Source organism: Orycteropus afer, unplaced genomic scaffold (assembly GCF_000298275.1).
Source record: "Orycteropus afer afer isolate SDZICR_OR568_19922 unplaced genomic scaffold, OryAfe1.0 scaffold00293, whole genome shotgun sequence".
Lineage (NCBI taxonomy): Eukaryota > Metazoa > Chordata > Mammalia > Tubulidentata > Orycteropodidae > Orycteropus > Orycteropus afer.
Window position 1 is genome coordinate 1,396,926 of NW_006921880.1, and position 17,648 is coordinate 1,414,573.

Genomic DNA, 17,648 nt, shown 5'->3' on the forward strand with positions numbered 1-17,648 from the left:
TCCTACTTCCGTAGTGATACTGCCTCGGAAACCCAAGGAGGGGTCGCTATGAGTCGGGGCCGACTCAACGGCACATAACAACAACAACAACAAGTCCTTAAGGATAGGACTCATATAATTTGTGTCATCTACAATAACTAACACAAATTTGAGAACATAGTATGTATCTTATATAAATACTTACTGAATTCAAACTCTAGTTAACAGAATCACCACATATAACACACACATGAATCTTCATAATAATAAGAAACAATATGTAAAAGAGATTTGAGAATTTTACACAGCATGGATGGTTTCTACAGCTGTCTCTTCAGAACACAGATCTATAGTACACTTTTCATATAGGTCTTTTCATATCCCTGACTACTGTGAGAAGCCACTGGACTAGACCATTAACAATACAAGCAATGCAAATTATGCTGAACACATTGCCTCTTTCTTTGATGATTTAGAGCAAACATGAAGTATCTTAGGGGCATCATGAATATTATGATCATGCCACAGGAGATTAAGAGACTAAGTTTTGAACTTGCATATGTCTCTCCCTCCCTAGCAGAAGCTTCTTAATATAAATCCCTGATGTCAGCTTGCTCGCCTATGGCTTGTTTGCATAAAACTGAAATATAAAATAGTCAACTGCTTAAAATTCGGGACAGTATAAAATGGCTACCTTTTTGAATATTTAATTACTGTAACAAAAGCTGAAGCATCCTTTTACCTAGCTTTGTCCTCTTTACAGAAATCTTCTTCGCTGTCATTCAAAGTCCTCTGACATCCCAGTATTCAATACATTCTCCATTATTTATGTTCCTCTAACAGGACGTGTCATTCCAACTCCCTTGTCAGCTTCAACCCTCCATTATATTCCACAAGGTAAAGGAATATTTTCACTATCAAGAGATTTTTTGCTTCCTTTTTCTCCCTACTCCAGACCTTGAATTTTTTACATTAAACTATAATTTCCTTATAAGTCTTTCTCTGTGTTTCATTTTCAACAAAATCTAGGTCTAAGGCACATCAAATATCCCACTGTATTTTGAAATGAAAACTCATGTGTTATACTTGCATGATTCGCCTGCCTTAAAATATCTACTCTGGAATAGCATATTATGTTCTGATCACCCCAGAGTTGACAGGTCAAATAAAATCATCTACACTGGCAAATAAGCAGAAAGTAGGCAGCAAGCTCTAAAACATCAGCTAAATAATTCTGCTAACTTCAGATGAGCTCATGTATTTGGAATGCTGAAGAATTCAAGGTCAAAATATGAGCGAATCCATCCTCCCACTCAGCCCTCCAATCTTCTAAAGTACTAAATGTATAATGCTTTGAAAATCTATCTTTGCCTAAATCAAAACAATTACATTTGACAACCACTGTAAAGTAAAATGTTTCAAAAAAACTCCTAGTAACGACCAGATAAATGTTTTAAAATCAAATTACTCTTACATTGCTAGCTACATGCAAATGCCCAATAAGTACCTAAGCAATCATTTGTTAATATAAATCCTTAACATACTCAACAAGTATTTATCATGTACCTAAAGTATTCCAGGCAGTCCCTGGGGACAATGCCATGAAAAGGTCCTGGTCCTCACGGAACCTACATTCCAATGTGGAGAAACAAAACAAAAAATAAACCAGTTTATTTCAGATAGTGGTAAGTGCTATGAAGACAACGTAGGATGAGTGGAACCAGGGAAGACCTGGAGAAAGAGCTCAGCATCAAAGGCATTTGAGAGATGGTACGTGACAAGATAGGAGGCAAGGCAAGCAGGTGTAGAGGAATGGAATAACTGGGCATGGGGTCAAAAGATATGACTTTCCATTCCTGCTCTGCTGCCCTGATTAGTCAAGTGATATTCTCTGGGTCTCAATTAGGATAAACCCACTGCTGCTGAGTCGATTCCAACTCATAGTGGCCTTATAGGACTGAGTAGAACTGGCCCATAGGGTTTCCAAGGCTGTAATCTTGACTGAAGCAAATTGCCACATCTTTGTTCCACAGAGTGGCTGGTGAGTTCAAACCCTGATCTTTGGGTTAGCATTTAACCACTGCACTTGATCTTGACCTTGAAATGAGTTTGAATTCTTAAGGAATAAAGTTAAATTAAGAATTTTAACATTTGGCTACACAACAGACTTAAGGATATAAAATCAGCACACAATGTTTCCTTCTCTTCATGTATATTGCACATTCACAGTACACATTCTATGATCACTTCAAAAGATAAGAAGACTGCTTGGTGCACATTTCTGTTTATCTCCTCTGAGGTCTGCCAACAATGATTTACATCATAATATTTATTAATTTTGAGAATTAATTAATTAATTAATTAATTGTGCTTCTGAAGAGAGAAAAATAGGTTTATTCCAATATTCTAAGGTGTTGTATTATTTCAATTCACTGGTACTTTTCCATTTCAAGTCAAAATGCAAATATTAGACTGGTTTAACATTAAGAAGGTCACATATCCAGTGCTCGTGGAGAACACTAAAGGAAATGAAAACTAAATGTAGCTGAACTGAATGAAGGCTTACAGGTGAAACTGGGTATTTATTTGAATCCCACAAAACAAATCATCTACAAGGTATATAGACCAGCTGTGGAAAAATCATTAATGCCATAAATATCACAGAATTCTCCATTTCAAAGGTTGGGATTTATACTGTCAACTTTGTTTTGTTATCTTCCCTTGCAATCTTAGTCCATGTACTTCAACTTTTGGGTATTGTATTATTTTTTATATTCTCAAAACAATAATTAGGGAAAATTCCATGTGAGGCTGCCTACTACTGCCAAATATAGTAACCTTCCCAGGAAAGCCCCTCTTGAAGCTGTGGCTCTATTTCTACAGCTCTTAGAGATTCAAACCCAGGACTCTCTCTTGAATTCTCTCTCTTACCCCTACAGAGCCAAACAGGCCCCCAGAGAAGTGGTGGTAAATGTTTCAGATTAGAGCCTTGGTAGCTACAGCACTACCAAAATGAACACTTGTAGAAGTCAGGAAATTAAGAATTTAAACATTTCTCCCATCACCAATTAAAATGTTCACAGAACAAGGAAAACTCTTACACTTTTATTAGTGAGTCAGAAAGAAGTGGTCGCAAATCTGCAGCATTCTTGTGACATATGTCTATACTCCCCAAACCCTCAGAGCACCATGCCTGGCATTCTAGGGTAGGCAGTCCTCATAATATACAAAGAACCTTTCATTGCTCTTCCTTCCTTGCTAGATACATCTGTCTAGCCCCTCTCTACTTCCAGATGCCATCAGCCAGTGCTTAACACTGAATACTGAATATTAACAAAAATTGTTTTTTCTATTAAAAAGAAACTAAAGAACACAATAAAATTCTGTGTTTTGCAGTTTTTAATCCTCCCAGTTATATATTAAAAAAATTAACTAACAAAGATCACAAATCTCTCTTCATACCAACAAGATTAAAGGAAGGAGAGACAGCCTTGTGAGAGAGCTTTAAGAATCATTCACATAATCAGTTTGATCTGAGGGTTAAAGCCCCAGGTAGTGTGAAGTTTAAAAAAAAAAAAAAAAATCACACTCCCCTCACATTACTTTTCCTCATGTTTTCTCCAGCTTTGACTTCAATTACAATAGTTAGGGGCAAACATCTAAGAATATTACAGTATTCCATAACACCATCTAATTTTCAAAACATTTAGTACATATTCTCTCATAAAGCAAACCTAAAAGCTGGGTTCTCTCTTTCTCTTGCTCCATTTGTGTAGATTGGGAAAAAAGAATCACTGGACTTGACCCTGGATCACCAATGATAGACTAGGGTTCTGATCATTGTCTTCCTCAGTCCAAGTCTATGGGGCTTTCCACCACTATCTGTTCATCTCTATCTAATTCTCTTCCCCCAGTAAAATCCACTGCTTAATCAAACTTTTCATATTGCAGTAAACAAAGCATAATCTTTGACACCTGCAGATCATGTACAAAATCACCTGGGAAAGGGCAACTAGTTCTAAGTGGACAAGCATTATGTCTTGAGCAGCCCTTTAATTGTAGCAAAACAGGCCAACCAATGAAGAAAGTTACTTAAGTAGAAAAATAGTGTCTTTCTCAGAGGAAATATTACATTTCTGAGTGTACAGTTTTGTATCAACTCATTACAAGGTCATGAAGAGTTTACACAAAACAAACCACTTTTTAATAAGCAGTTTTGAAGCATACAGTTTAGTTATTAGATTAATATTTTCAGTAGCAGAGAAAACCCTCTAATATTTCCTAACTAACCCTCCTTTTAAATAGAACACAGATACTGTGGCTTTGCTGGCATTCATGTTAACCAAGTCATAATAGGTTCTGAAACAGTTTGTGGGGTTGGGTGGACCTTAAGTGGTTTTGCATTACAGTAGTAGTTAAGAAACCAAGGAGAGAAGAGTCTCCAACTTTAAATCTAGGTCATACTATCCTTATTCAAAAGCAAGCATAAATTAGATGATTTATATTATTTCCTGAAAAGATGCTTTTAAAAAACAAAAGAAGCATAGACTGAAAAATATCGTATGTCTCCTCAAAATTTATGAGAAGGTATATATTTTTTTAATAACTTATATTTCTTCCTCTTCCTCTGCTACAGATAACCCATCAGCAAAATTAATGCTAAATTACATCTAACTAGACACTACTTCCATAGTGATACTGCCTCGGAAACCCAAGGAGGGGTCGCTATGAGTTGGGTCTGACTCGACAGCACATAACAACAACAGACACATACCAGAAAATACAAAATTTACTATAATGACTTTCAACTTGGTAGTAGAGAAAGAAGAGAGGATAAAGGGAGAGCAGCAGACAGGCAGAAGGAGGAAATAATTTTAAAACTTTTTTTCAAAATACAATTTTCAAAAATGCATTAAATAAATAAAGACGGTGAAATATTGGCATCTGTTGAATCTAAGTGGTGGTGTACATACAGTCACTGTATTTTTCTTCCTCCATTTCTAAAAATAATGAAATTCATTAAAAATATAATTTCCAGGGTATATCATAAGGTTAAGTACACACTTATCCCAGTCTCCTACATCTATACTGCAGTATTCACTAACGTCCTGGAGATGGTATAATCAAAGAGGAAGGAACCTCCAGCTCTGGAGGTAGATTGTCTGAGTTTAAATTCCAACTCTTCCAGGTACTGGCTGTGTGATCTTGAGCAAATAAATAATGTTTCTGTGTTGACTCTCAATTTCTTTACCCGTATAATGAAGATAATAATGGTCTTCTGGCTCAAAGGCATTCCAATGAGAAACTACATGTAAAGTGCCTTTAACATGGTACAGGCTGGATTACTACCTCATTATGGTGACCAGAGGCTCTGTGTTATCCTGAGGGTACACCAGGCAGGGGGAAATGACATTACACAGAAGTCTGGGGATATTTAGATTGCACTGTATTACATGTCAGTAATCCATCCTATGATAGGCTCTGCATGATCCTGATGGTACCTTGAGACAGGAAAAAAAAAAATAGCAATAATCTTAACCCAACATCTTTGTAGGGGTTTTACTATGCACCAGGCACTGTGCTAAGCACTTTATATGCAGTTTTTCATTTGAAATCTTATGAGGCAGGGAACTATTATTTCCATTTTACAGATGAAGAAATTTGAGGGTCAGAGCATTTATGTAATTTGTTTCAGGTTATGAAACCCATAACCAGCAGAGTTGAGCTTTATACACCCAGGTAATCTGCCTCCAATGAGCCTTGGTGGCACAGTGGTTAAAGTGCTTAGTTGCTAACCAAAAGGTTGGCTGTTCGAATCCACCGGCCACTACCCAGGATAAATATGTGGCAGTCTGCTTCCATAAAAATTTACAGCCTTGGAAATCTTATGGGGCAGTTCTTTTCGGTGCTATAGGATTGCTATGAGTCGGAATCGGCCTGATGGCAGGTTTGGTTTGGAATCTGCCTCCAAAGTCGGTTCTGACAGAAACTACCCACCTAAACTTGGGCAAGTCACTGCATATATCAGGCTTTTTATTCCTCCATTGTAAAATAAGAAGAGTGGTCTGGAACAGGTGCTCTAAAAGGACCCTTCTAAACATGTCTCTGGACAACCATGCTATTTAAGCCCGAATTCACTGCATATAGAAAACATCTCTACTCTAGTCCTTTCCCCTGCCTAGGCTTTTCTATCTTATACCAATACAGCATGATGCATGTGGAAAATTCTCCTGGTGGAGTACCTCACTGTTCTTGACAAAAAATTAATTCTTCCCGACATCAGGTAGTTAAGGGAAGTTAAGGAGAGGTAGTGACAAAATTAGCCAGAACTCTCAGCCCTGAGTTAAAGCGCTCTATCTCTTGGGACCTCAGTTTCCCTATTTATAGAAATGAAGTAGCTTTTAAAATATAAGTAATCCCTATGGAAACAGTCATCTCAGCCCAGGGATCAACCTTACTAGAATTGGGAAGGGATATAGTAAGGAAGTATATGTAGTCTGAAAAAACACATTCAAATACAGTTATTGCTTTTTCAATATATACCACCGAAGCAAGAGTTCTGAAAAATCTATCATGCTGGTAAAAACTGGCAAAAGAGAGTAAAGAAGTACTGTAGGGGTTGTGGGTTTTTTTAAATGTTAAGGAAAAATACAGTAGGTTCTTGCTGAAAGTCCCTGTTAGTTCAAAGTATGTGAAATAAAAAATAAAGTTCATATGGTATGGAACAAACTCTTCAATTTAAAGAAAAAAATTGTATCTGCCAAAATAAATGAATTCAATAAAAAGAAATACATTAGTACTACTTAAGATATTTTCTTTTTTAGAAAAATGATTTAAATAAATGCACAAACATGCAAAATTTTGCACATAAGACTCAAGGTTTTTTGTTTTTGTTTTTAAATATCCTTGGTATAGTTGTCAACACAAACCATGTCTGATAATATTGTAAACCCCAATATAACAGTTACTCCTTCTCTGGTTCTAATATTGCTTCAAAACACTGGAGCTCTATTTTAAGAAAAACAAAGAAATGAGACATAAATTACATGCAATTCTTCCTGAGGCCAAATATATAATGCTCAGTTTTCAATCATATCTTTCCTCCTACAAATCTTTTCGTCATTTTTACCTACCCACAACCAGGGAGGAAAAGACAGCAGATGATACTCAATCCAGACCACTCATTAGCATCCCTGGTAAATAGTTTGCTGAGAAACAATTGACAATACCTACACCAGCCACTCCTCGGAAGGAAGGTTGGGCATTCCTACTTCCGTAGTGATACTGCCTCGGAAACCCAAGGAGGGGTCCTATGAGTCGGGGCCGACTCGATGGCAAATAACAACAACAACAACAACACTACTATTTGGGAGCTCTGGTAGCATAGTGCCTAAGGCACTTGACTGCTAACCAGAAGGTTGGCGGTTCAAACCCACCAGCCACTCCTCGGAAGGAAGATGGGGCAATCTACTTCCATAGTGATACTGCCTCGGAAACCCAAGGAGGGGTCGCTATGAGTCGGGTCCAACAACAACAACACTACTATTTAAGGAGCTCTGGTGGTACAGTGCCTAAGGCATTTGACTGCTAACCAGAACACTGGTGGTTCAAACCCACAAGCTGCTCTGTAGACAGCAATCTATTTCCATAAAGATTTACTGCCTTGGAAACCCAACATCAGAACTGACTTGATGTCAGTGGGTTTTTTGGGTGTAGTACTATTGGGGGAAATTTTATAGATTTACCCCCTCCCCAGTATCCATTTCAGGAGATAATTAATCACAAGCCAGTATTCAACTCCTAGAAAAAAGACAACTAGATCAGTCTACACCATCAGCTCTCAATCCTCAAACCTCTCAACCAGATTTTAGGTTATTCTTTAAGACTAGACTTGAGTAGGGAGCATCAGAATAAAAAAAGGACTGTTAGAAAGAGAGAGGCTCTCCTACAAAATATAGACTCACTGCCCTACATCTTCCAAAATTAAGCACATAGAGAAATTCCGGAAAACAGATTCTTTCTTTCCTCTACCAAACTAACCCCACTTTGCAGTGTCTCTTACTTTTACTAAAATATGCAACCTTTAGAATAAAGTTAAGAAATACACCTTAATACTGAAATCCTCCATGCCTAAAGAATCCTTGTGAAATTTCAAGATGTTATAGATTCTCTCTGATTAAAAACTCACTTATACACAATTTAGGGATTTTGTGGATCCCTATGAACCAGCAAGGTTAAAAACCCTTATTGTGGCCTACAGAATCACATGCTTCTCAAAAAGCCCATATCCTCCTTCATGGATAGGAGTCACCCCTAAAGTCTGAAATGTAAAGATCAACAAAATGAAGGCTCTAGCTGCACTTGTCGATTTAAACTATCTTTGTCAAATTGTCAACTCAGACATCTTTCAACACTGCCCAAAGGATTTCTTTCAATTCTTTGACCATCCAAATCAGGTCTTGTCTAAGTCCTCCCTCTCCTTTCCTTCCCCTTTTGTTTTTAAAGGAGCCTAGAAGCTGAAAGCCAAGTCCATTTATAAGTGAAAGATGTGTCTGCCTGAGAGCAAAAGCCCCCAGTGAACACTCACCCTCACCACCCCCTTCAGACCCAAGGTGTCCATGACACTGCCAACTGCTGTGGCCATGGGCTGGATCAGAAAGCAAGAACAGAAATAAGGACACTCTCCATTCAATCTTTTTGTCTGGGGCACTTCCTGGGTTTCTCATTGGCATTTAACACCAAGACACAAGGCTCATTTTTCATTAAACTTGCAAGACTTTCACTTTGCCCCGTTTCAAATGGTGTAATTGATCTGCATTGTCTTCTTAAATAACCCAACTGGTGAAGGACACTGCAGCTTTAAATATTTCAGTGCTAGCTAGCAAATAGACTCCATCGCAATATGGCTCTGAAGGTCGTGTCCTATTGTCTCTTTCCTCTGAAAAAAAAAAACAAACAAACAACTTCTAAGTCCTTCTGTGTAACATAGGAAGGGTTACCTCCCTAGAATTTCCATTCTTCCACTCGGGTCCCTTACAGAGTTCCGGTGTTTACTGGAATCTCACCCTCATAATTTTCCCGGCAGGGACAATATGCTGATTGCTATTAATGATTTCAGCACCTTAGTGAGACATAATCTCATGTGTTCACATTAGTTTAATTTAGCATATGCAACTGTCTGAAATAGCACCACTCAAGGGCTGTTAACCTCTTTAATAATAAAGGCAGGGTGATTTGGGTGTGAACAGTTTTCAGGCGGCACCCTGAGCCCGGGACTGTATAACCTGAAATGTGTAGCTACTTAAAACCATTGGAATCTCAGCCTACTCATCCTCAGAATATGTGGGCACCCTGCCACACACTTGCAGCTTTACTTGTCAAAGGAGGTCAAAATAAGAGGCCCAAGCACGGTGAAGGAGAAAATAAACCAAAAGAAAAGGCCCTTTCTACCCCGTCAGGAACCATGAACACGTTTCTTCCAGCAGTCACAATGTTTTTCACCCCCTGCCCCCTGGGAGTGAACAGCCTCAAACTGGAGGCTTTGGAAGGGGGCGGAGGACCTGGATGGACATCGCTACCTTTTCTAAAAGAACAAAAACCAGTGAAAGATTAAAAGGCAGGGAAAGCGGGCAAAGACAGTGGGGTAGAAGGAAGGTGGGGTAGGTGCACGCAAGCATTACCTGAAATGGCAACAGATTGTTACCATTATCGGTCCGGAAAGCGTTATCCTCCACCCAGGGCTTGGAGGTGAGCGGGGCCGCGCGGGGGAACTTGGGAGGCGCGATCACATTGCTGGAGAAAGGTTTTTTGAGCGGCGAGATGGGGTTGAGCGGCGAAGGCACCCCAACGCCCACGCCCACGCCCACACCGACCGCCCGGCGAGGGTCCCGGCCTGCCTGCAGGCCGCCCCACGGGTTGGACGGCGCGCTCCAGGCAGCGTTCACGCTCTGGTGCGTGTTCCAGCTGGATGAAGCAGACGAGGCGGCGGCGGCCGCCGCAGCAGCCGCGGCGGCAGAGGACGAGGACGGCTTGCTGGTCATGATGGGCTGGTGGCCGTACGCCGCGGCTGCGCTCCTCGGAGCGTAGGGCGCCTGGCTGGGGCTGGCGGGCGACCGGCGCTGCTGCGGGGGCTGTGGCTGCGGAGGCTGCGCGGGCTGCGCGGGCTGCGGCGCGGGAGGCGGTGGCGGCTGCTGGTGGTGCTGGGTCTGCGCCAGGCCGATCTGCGGGGAGAAGGTGCCTCCGAAGACTGGGTTGACGTGGTGCGGGAAGTTCTGGAAGAGCATGGTCCCGTTGACTGGGGTGATCCCCTGGAAGAAACTGTCCTCTACTGCATTCGTGGTGCCCGTGGACCAGGTGCTGCCGAAGGACGGCGACAGCGACGTGCCAGGAGCCGCGGGCTCCTGCGGTGGCGGCGGTTGCTGAGGCGGCTGGTGGAAACTCAAGCCCGGCAGGAGCGGCGATTCCATCTGCATCTTGTCCGGGCCGTTGGGGGCCGGCGGGGCCGCAGCGGAGCTGAGCGCCGGCACTGCGCTGCTGTCCTCTGGCTTGGGGGTCTCTGAGGAGAGGGGCGTGGACGGGGCTTCGGCTGTGCTGGGCTCGGGCTGGGGCTGCTGCTGCTGCCGCTGCTGCTGGGGCTGGGGCTGGGTTTTGCTTTTGTCCATCAGTAAATCATCCTGCATGGTTTGCGCAGCTGAAACGGGAAAAGAGAGAGACGCGTTATTGTCAATGTGATCGTTAATTCCCCTCGCTAAAGCAGGCGGGTGTTTTACTTGCGAAAATCCAATGCCACCGCTACCAGCCAATTGCAAAGCAAATCCATAATCTCCCATTTAGAAGAACAATTCGGACTGGGGGGTGGGGTGGGTCGCACTAGGTCTCTGAAAATACTGTGATAGCGTCTTCACCCTTTCTGATGTCTTGGTTCCTTTTCTGTATTAGTGAGATATGTGCTTATAAGACCGAAAGACAGCAATTTCGCCACGTCTCTTTTCCCTTCACCGGAACTCAGTGTGTTCACCCTGCAATGAGAAACTGATTCTGGTTCCTGTTTTTTCCCAAGCACCACCCTCCCCCGGTTATTTGCATACGTCAATAAATACTGCTGCGTCCTTCATCAAGGTTAAAAAGACGCCTTGCTTAGGACCCTTTCTTCCCTTCCCAGCTAGAGCGCTTTAAAGAAACAGCAATCTCATCCTTCTTGATGAGCGAACTGTCTTCTTGCTTTGATAATTGTTGCAGTTAGCTGCGGCGAACCGCGAGGGGGAAAATCCTTGGCATTTGTTAGGAGGACTCAGCTGTACAAGCACTCTCTGGTCTCCCAGTAGCTGCAGCTACTCCATTTTGTTAGGAGACATTAACACACACACACACACACCACCGTTTGAAAATTGGCAAAAACTTGCTGGAACGTCTGTAAGTGCTTGCTTCAGGTTACTCTAAGGTTTATAGTTTTTCTGCTTATTCTCCAATTTTCTTGTCTCCAATTGTGCCGCACAAGAGATTTGCTGGCATCTAATGCTTCGGGTCTCAACAGGAGCCTGAGGATTACTCCGCAGAGTGGAGAAATGCTTCTGGTTGGATTTGAGGTCAGAGAGAGAGAGGGAGAGAGAGAGAGAATGTGTGCGTGGTGTATGAGATTGTAGAATGGGGGTGTTGCTTAAAAAATCCCTCTGAGATTAAGAACACAGTCAAGATAACTCTGGGGTTGCCAAATATTCATTTTTTAATCCTTCTGCTGCCTTGGTCACAAGACCGACAAATTTAGAATCAATTCTCTTATCACTAGTATTTGCAGTGAAAGATCAAGATTTGAAGACCCTGAATTACCATATGCTAGCAAAAGTGTTAAAAATAGCATAGTACAAAGCCCTGAATTCTCATACATTGTAATTACAGTGCATTGCCAACACTGCTTTATTTAGCCATATAAGGAGTGTATGGTATTTTCCATTTCGTATAGAAGGGCTATATTCACCTCTGTCATATAGTCCGTGTTGTTTTTAAAGGATGAAAATAATCATCACTGACCAGTAGATTTCGTATGAGTAGTTAACACTGTGTTAGTGTGTCCCTTCGAACATGTTCATTGTTTTAAATACATGAATATTACAGTGCTGAGACTTGGAAAACAAATATTTTTGAAATGTTAAAGGATCATATGATCAAACATATAATTATTTTTAGATCTGGTTCAGTATAATTGCAACAAAGTTAACATACTTAATGTAGTTGCTTAACAGATACTGGGAGAAGTATCTTTTTCAGAAACCTTGTGAAAGGACATTCAGATACACAGAAACGCTGCCTTTGGCCATTCTCCTGATAATAGCTGTTGTAAAAAAAATGTATTAAAAGTGGAGATGGTACTGCTCTAAATTATTAAGGAAATTTTGTCAGACCAAGAAATAGTATTAAAAATAGTCCTACCATTTTATTAAAGACTGCCTTTAAAATGGTTAACTGATATCTTGCATTTTAAAGTTTCATACACAGATGAAACAGTGGGCTTAAGGAAATATGTCACAGCTACTTCACCTCTCCTTTCCACTTCCCACTCCCCTGCCTTCCCTCTTGCTCAAGAAAGAAAAAAAAAATCCAATATAAAATATACCACAAATTGCCAGTTACTAGCAATAAAATCTACTTAGGTTGCTTTTATGTTCCTCAGTTTCGTGGTCTAAAACAATGGCTTTGATCAGTATTGTAAAATATGACACAAAGAGGGAAGCAGAGCTTGGACTCACACAGCACAAAGTTCTATTGCTGCCAAAGGTGATGGTCATAGAAAGATGTTTTTGTGCTTGGTTTAACCAGTGCTGCAGTAAACCATTATAATCTGGCATTTGAGTTGCTTTTAGTGGGCTAGATTTGTCTTTTACAACAGCCATATCATGATGGCTGAAATATGCATTTGATTATAATTTTAATATCACCCAGCTTTTCCAGTTCCTTCTATCAGTGCTTTTTTTGTTAATGCCTTCAGTTTACATGCTTTTGGTGGAAAAATTAATGCCATAATACAGCAAAAAAAGCCTAAGAGTAAGATGGACTCTGAATTATTTTATAAGAGCTATAATTAATATTACTACACTTTTACATTTAAGACTATTTATCATTCCAGCAACACCCATTTCTCTTCTCTATACTCCTTAAAGACACAAATTTCACTTTCTGAATAAATTCACTCTGTCAAGGTCAAGACCCACCTTTAACAAATAAGGCCTTTTTAAATAACAGGTAAGCAGTGGATAAGATAACATTTACAAAGTAAATACACAGTTTTTCTCAGTTGTTGCCTGTGTAGCTTTTTTTCTCTTTTTTCTTATTTACAGCAAGGTCCGAGAAATAGATACCTCCTTCCCCTCCCCCCACCACACACAATGGATCTTCTTTTACATGCAATAACCCAATTTCAAGTAACAAATTCTTAGCAGCAGTTACCTTTGAGTGTCCAGTTTTTAAGGATCGATAAAATTAAAAAGTGTACAGTATTTATCTTCTTGTTTCAGGTTGATTATGTGACCGCTCTGGCAAAAGCACTTTGACAACTGTAAGAAGAGAGGGCATGCGCACACAGGGAACTGTGGGGGCTGAAGTCCTTCACTAGGTACTCTGCCTGACTTCAGCATGTTCAGCCAAGGGAGGAAGCCTCACAAATACAGATTCTAAGGGGGAGAGGTTGTGCCTGGGTTCCATTATACCCTCCCAACCAATGTAAATCACGAGTTATTGAGATGGAAAGGGAGAAAAACAAACTGGTTTGTCACGTTAATTTAGAAAGCATCCTTAAAAGAGAAACTGGATTGTAGGGCTCAGAATAAATATGTCCAGGAGAGCTACCTTAAATGGTATTACAATGGTAACAACTGGGTAGCCAGCAATAGGAACCTTACTAGAGCTACAGAGACTGGGATGGGGAGAAAGAAGCAAGGGAAGGAGGACCACTGAGGAAAAATAATTACCTATAAATCTGACCATACTTAAAAGAAGCATTTTCAATATAGAATGAAAAAAATACACTAATATTAAATGTGATATTAATCTCGCAAGTCAGTTAAAATTGTCAGGTTTTTTTTTTTTTTTACATCTTATCTGCCAAGATTTCTTTGTATCTGAATTTTCAGTGAAGGCACAAAACATTTATTTTAAGAATCTACCTGACATGCTGTGAGTCACCTCACATCTTCATTTTTTTTAATTGTCAAAATGAATTATCCATACAATGATCAATCAAATACACCTCTTTCTGAAAGTCTAAAATACTGTTTGGCGGGATATTAAATAACACTTTGAAATGTTTAGTGTTTCACTGTGTAGGACAGTGACCTCTTTATTCAATATAAAAAGTAGATACAGTTTCCATTGAAAATATTTTTTGGTGTATGTTTTTTCTAGCTTAACCTCATGACTTCACAAAGCTAGAACCTCATATCATATTAGCATCAACTGTTATTATCCATAGCTTCTGAGAACAATAGTTCAACTCTGGGTTTGCTCAGGCAGGCAGAAAATATTATTTCTTGTGGGATTTAGTTCAATGCCATTCACCCAAGGGGTTCAGAGTAAATGTCAGCTGATGGCTATGCTGACTGAACATGGAACTAAAAATCTTTTATCATTTAAAACTGTCTTAATTTTCTAATGCCCTTCTTCGCCAATTAGGCACTAATTTGCAGCATTTAGTAGTCTTTGGTTTTTAGTTATTTCTAGAGGAAAAAAAAATTGAATGATTCTGCCAAAAGCTCTGTGTAAAAGAACAAATGCTTACTTATTCCTACTGTGACCTTAACTTGTATTTCTCATTTTTTCTCTCTTCTCTACCTTCCTTAAGAAACCTTCATTTCTGCTAGGGTGCTATACTCACCATATGCATCCCAAAGTCTGCAAGGATCAACTCAAGGTTAATCTTATCCTTGAAGACTTTCTCAACTTACCAAACTTACACTATATTTAAGGTACTCCAAACTAATTTTTTTAAAAAAGTTCTTTGTAAAATCCTTAAAAAGATTGCATTAAAAAAAGATTTTAAGAATTACTTGAAGTTAGTGTGTAAAGATTAATATGTTATGGTTTCATTGAATTGCACATGTGAAAAATACTGTATTATTTGTATTTTTACAACAGTTAAAAATAAAGAAAAAATATTATTATGTTAAGATTTGTATGTACATTAGTATGTTAAGGAGTCCCTGGATGGTGCAAATAGTTATCAAACTTGGCTCCTAACTGAAAGGTTAGAGGTTCAAGTCCACCCAGTTATGTTTGGGTTGCAAGTCCTGGTGATCTTCTGAAAAATCAGCTATTGGAAACGCTGTGGAGCACGGTTCTACTCTGACACACAGTGGGATGCCAGAAGTTAACACTCACTCCACAGCAATTGGTCATGTCAAGATTTTATCGGTGAAATAGTAATTTTTAAGTCATTCAGGTGGGCTTGAAAATGGTTAGATTGGACATTCATAAATGAATCCATCTGCAAGTGCAGTTCTACTAATAATGTGCATAATGAAGAAAGATAAACTTTGGTCCTGACCCTTGGTAAATGATAATAATTAAGACTACCTATGCTTAATGTAATTTCATTATATTTGAAAATGAAGTAATCTCTGCTCTTTTCTAAATGAGCAAGCAAAACTAAAAAGAAAATAACTCAAATAAAATACCAAATTAAAGATAAAGCAAACAAATTACAGAAAGAGCTCCCAGAAGAACAAAGTTCTTCTCTACTGAAATCCTGTTTTTTATTCAACAAGAAAGGGTATATTTTCTGAAATTATGTCTTTAAGTCACAGAGCTTAACTATATACCACTTTGCGTAGTCACTGAAGACTGCAAATTAATTTGCAGAGTTAACTCTTGGGGATATGTGTGAGTCAAATACATCTTTCTGGGCCTCTTCCTTCCTTTTCTTCCTTACTTATACCTCTAGCGTGGTACTTATAAGAGTCCTGTGAAGTGGGTGGCTGATTGAGAAATGCTTGCTGAATAAATGGATAAAGGAATGAATAAAGGAAGGATGAATTAAGTGTACTTTTTAATTTTCTATATCTAACCTTTAAGTATGCATTATTCTCCATTTGGAAGAGCAATTTTCTATCAGCTGCAGGAATGGATATGAAAGGGAACAGCAAAAAATAGAAAAATATTATGGCTCTTCTGATGCTCAGCAGCATGCAGATCATTTGATTATCATCATGAAATAATATTTATTAAGCACTAATTGGCAGGGAACTTTGTTCCCATCCAAGAGTTTACAATCTAATAAAGGCACACATCTCACCTCTACCCAGAAACTGCATCTCCAAGGTCACAACAGCCACTCTGAGCTAAGTCCAAAGGATGCTTTGTCAGTCTTTCTCTTGCTTGACCTTGCAGCAACACTCACATAATTGACCATACTTTCTGGAAAGATCTTCTTCCCTTAACTTCCTTCATGCTGCCCTTTCCTGATTTTCTTACATTTGGGGGATGCTTTGTCATCTTTGCTAACAGACTTTAAATAGTGAGTTCCTCAGGGTTCAATATTGGGCCCTCTTCTCACCTCACTCTATGTGAGCAGCTTTATTTCCCATCTATAAGCAAAGGACCAAGTTTGTCTTATTGGCTGCTGTATTCCTAGTACCTAACACTGTACCTGGCACATAATACATAGCCATGCAATAAATATTTTTTTAATTAAAATTACATTTATACGCAAAGTGCCAAGAATGGCCAAGGCAATCTTGGAGGAAAAAAAGAAAACAAAACCAAAACTAGAGGACTTAAACTAGCATATATCAACATCTATTATAAAGCTATAGTAATTAGACTGTGTGTTTATTGGCACAAGGATAAGCAAACAGGAAGTGGAACAGAATAGCAAGGCCAGAGACAGACCCATGAATGTGTATCACATGTTTTTTAAAAAAGTAACATTGCAGTGGGTGAAAGGATGGCATTTCAATAAAAAGAATTTGAGTCAACTTAATATCCGCATGGCAAAAATAGAGACCTTCACCCTAACCTCATGTGCCATGCACAAAAATCAACTGCAGATGTATTATAGTCTAAATGTAAAAGGTGAAACAATAAATCTAAAAAGAAAACGCAGGAGAATATCTTCATAACCATGAAGTCAGCAACAAGTTTTTAAGCAGGTCACAAAAGCAATAACCATAAAGGAAAAGTTTAATAAACTAAACTAATTAAATTAAGAACATCTGTTTATGAAAAGACAGAATTAAGTGCTAGAAAGTCACAGATGGGAGAAAATGGATGATATAGATACAGATTTTTTAAAAACAAAATACTTGTAACTAGAATATATAAAGGACACCTGGAGAGCAAAAAGTAGACATCCCAAAGAAACTTGGGCAAGAGATTTCAACAAAAGATATTCAAATAGACAAAAAAGATCACAATTACATTAATAATAATCAAGGAAATACAAAACAAAACCAGAATGGCCAAAATTGGAAAAGTCAGAAAATACCAAGCATGGACACAGACACGGACAGCAGGAACATAACTTGATATAACTATAAAACAATTACATTGAAAAACCATTTAAAAGTGTCTATTCAAGCTAAATATTCACATACCTCGTGACCTAGCACTTGCATATCTAGCTACATGTTGTTGTTAGGTGCGGTCGAGTCGTTTCCGACTCATAGCAACCCCATGCACAGCAG

At 39.2% G+C, this 17,648-nt stretch overlaps 1 protein-coding gene across 1 annotated transcript in view; it reads right to left on the reverse strand.

Moving 5' to 3' along the window:
- The window catches only part of CPEB3 (cytoplasmic polyadenylation element binding protein 3), a 223,698-nt gene extending 213,040 nt beyond the window's left edge, over positions 1–10,658 (reverse strand). Inside the window, exon 1 of the mRNA XM_007951261.2 lies at positions 9,660–10,658. Coding sequence (XP_007949452.1) covers positions 9,660–10,658 — 999 coding nt within the window. The remainder of the gene's footprint in view (positions 1–9,659) is intronic.
- Positions 10,659–17,648: the final 6,990 nt, after the last annotated feature.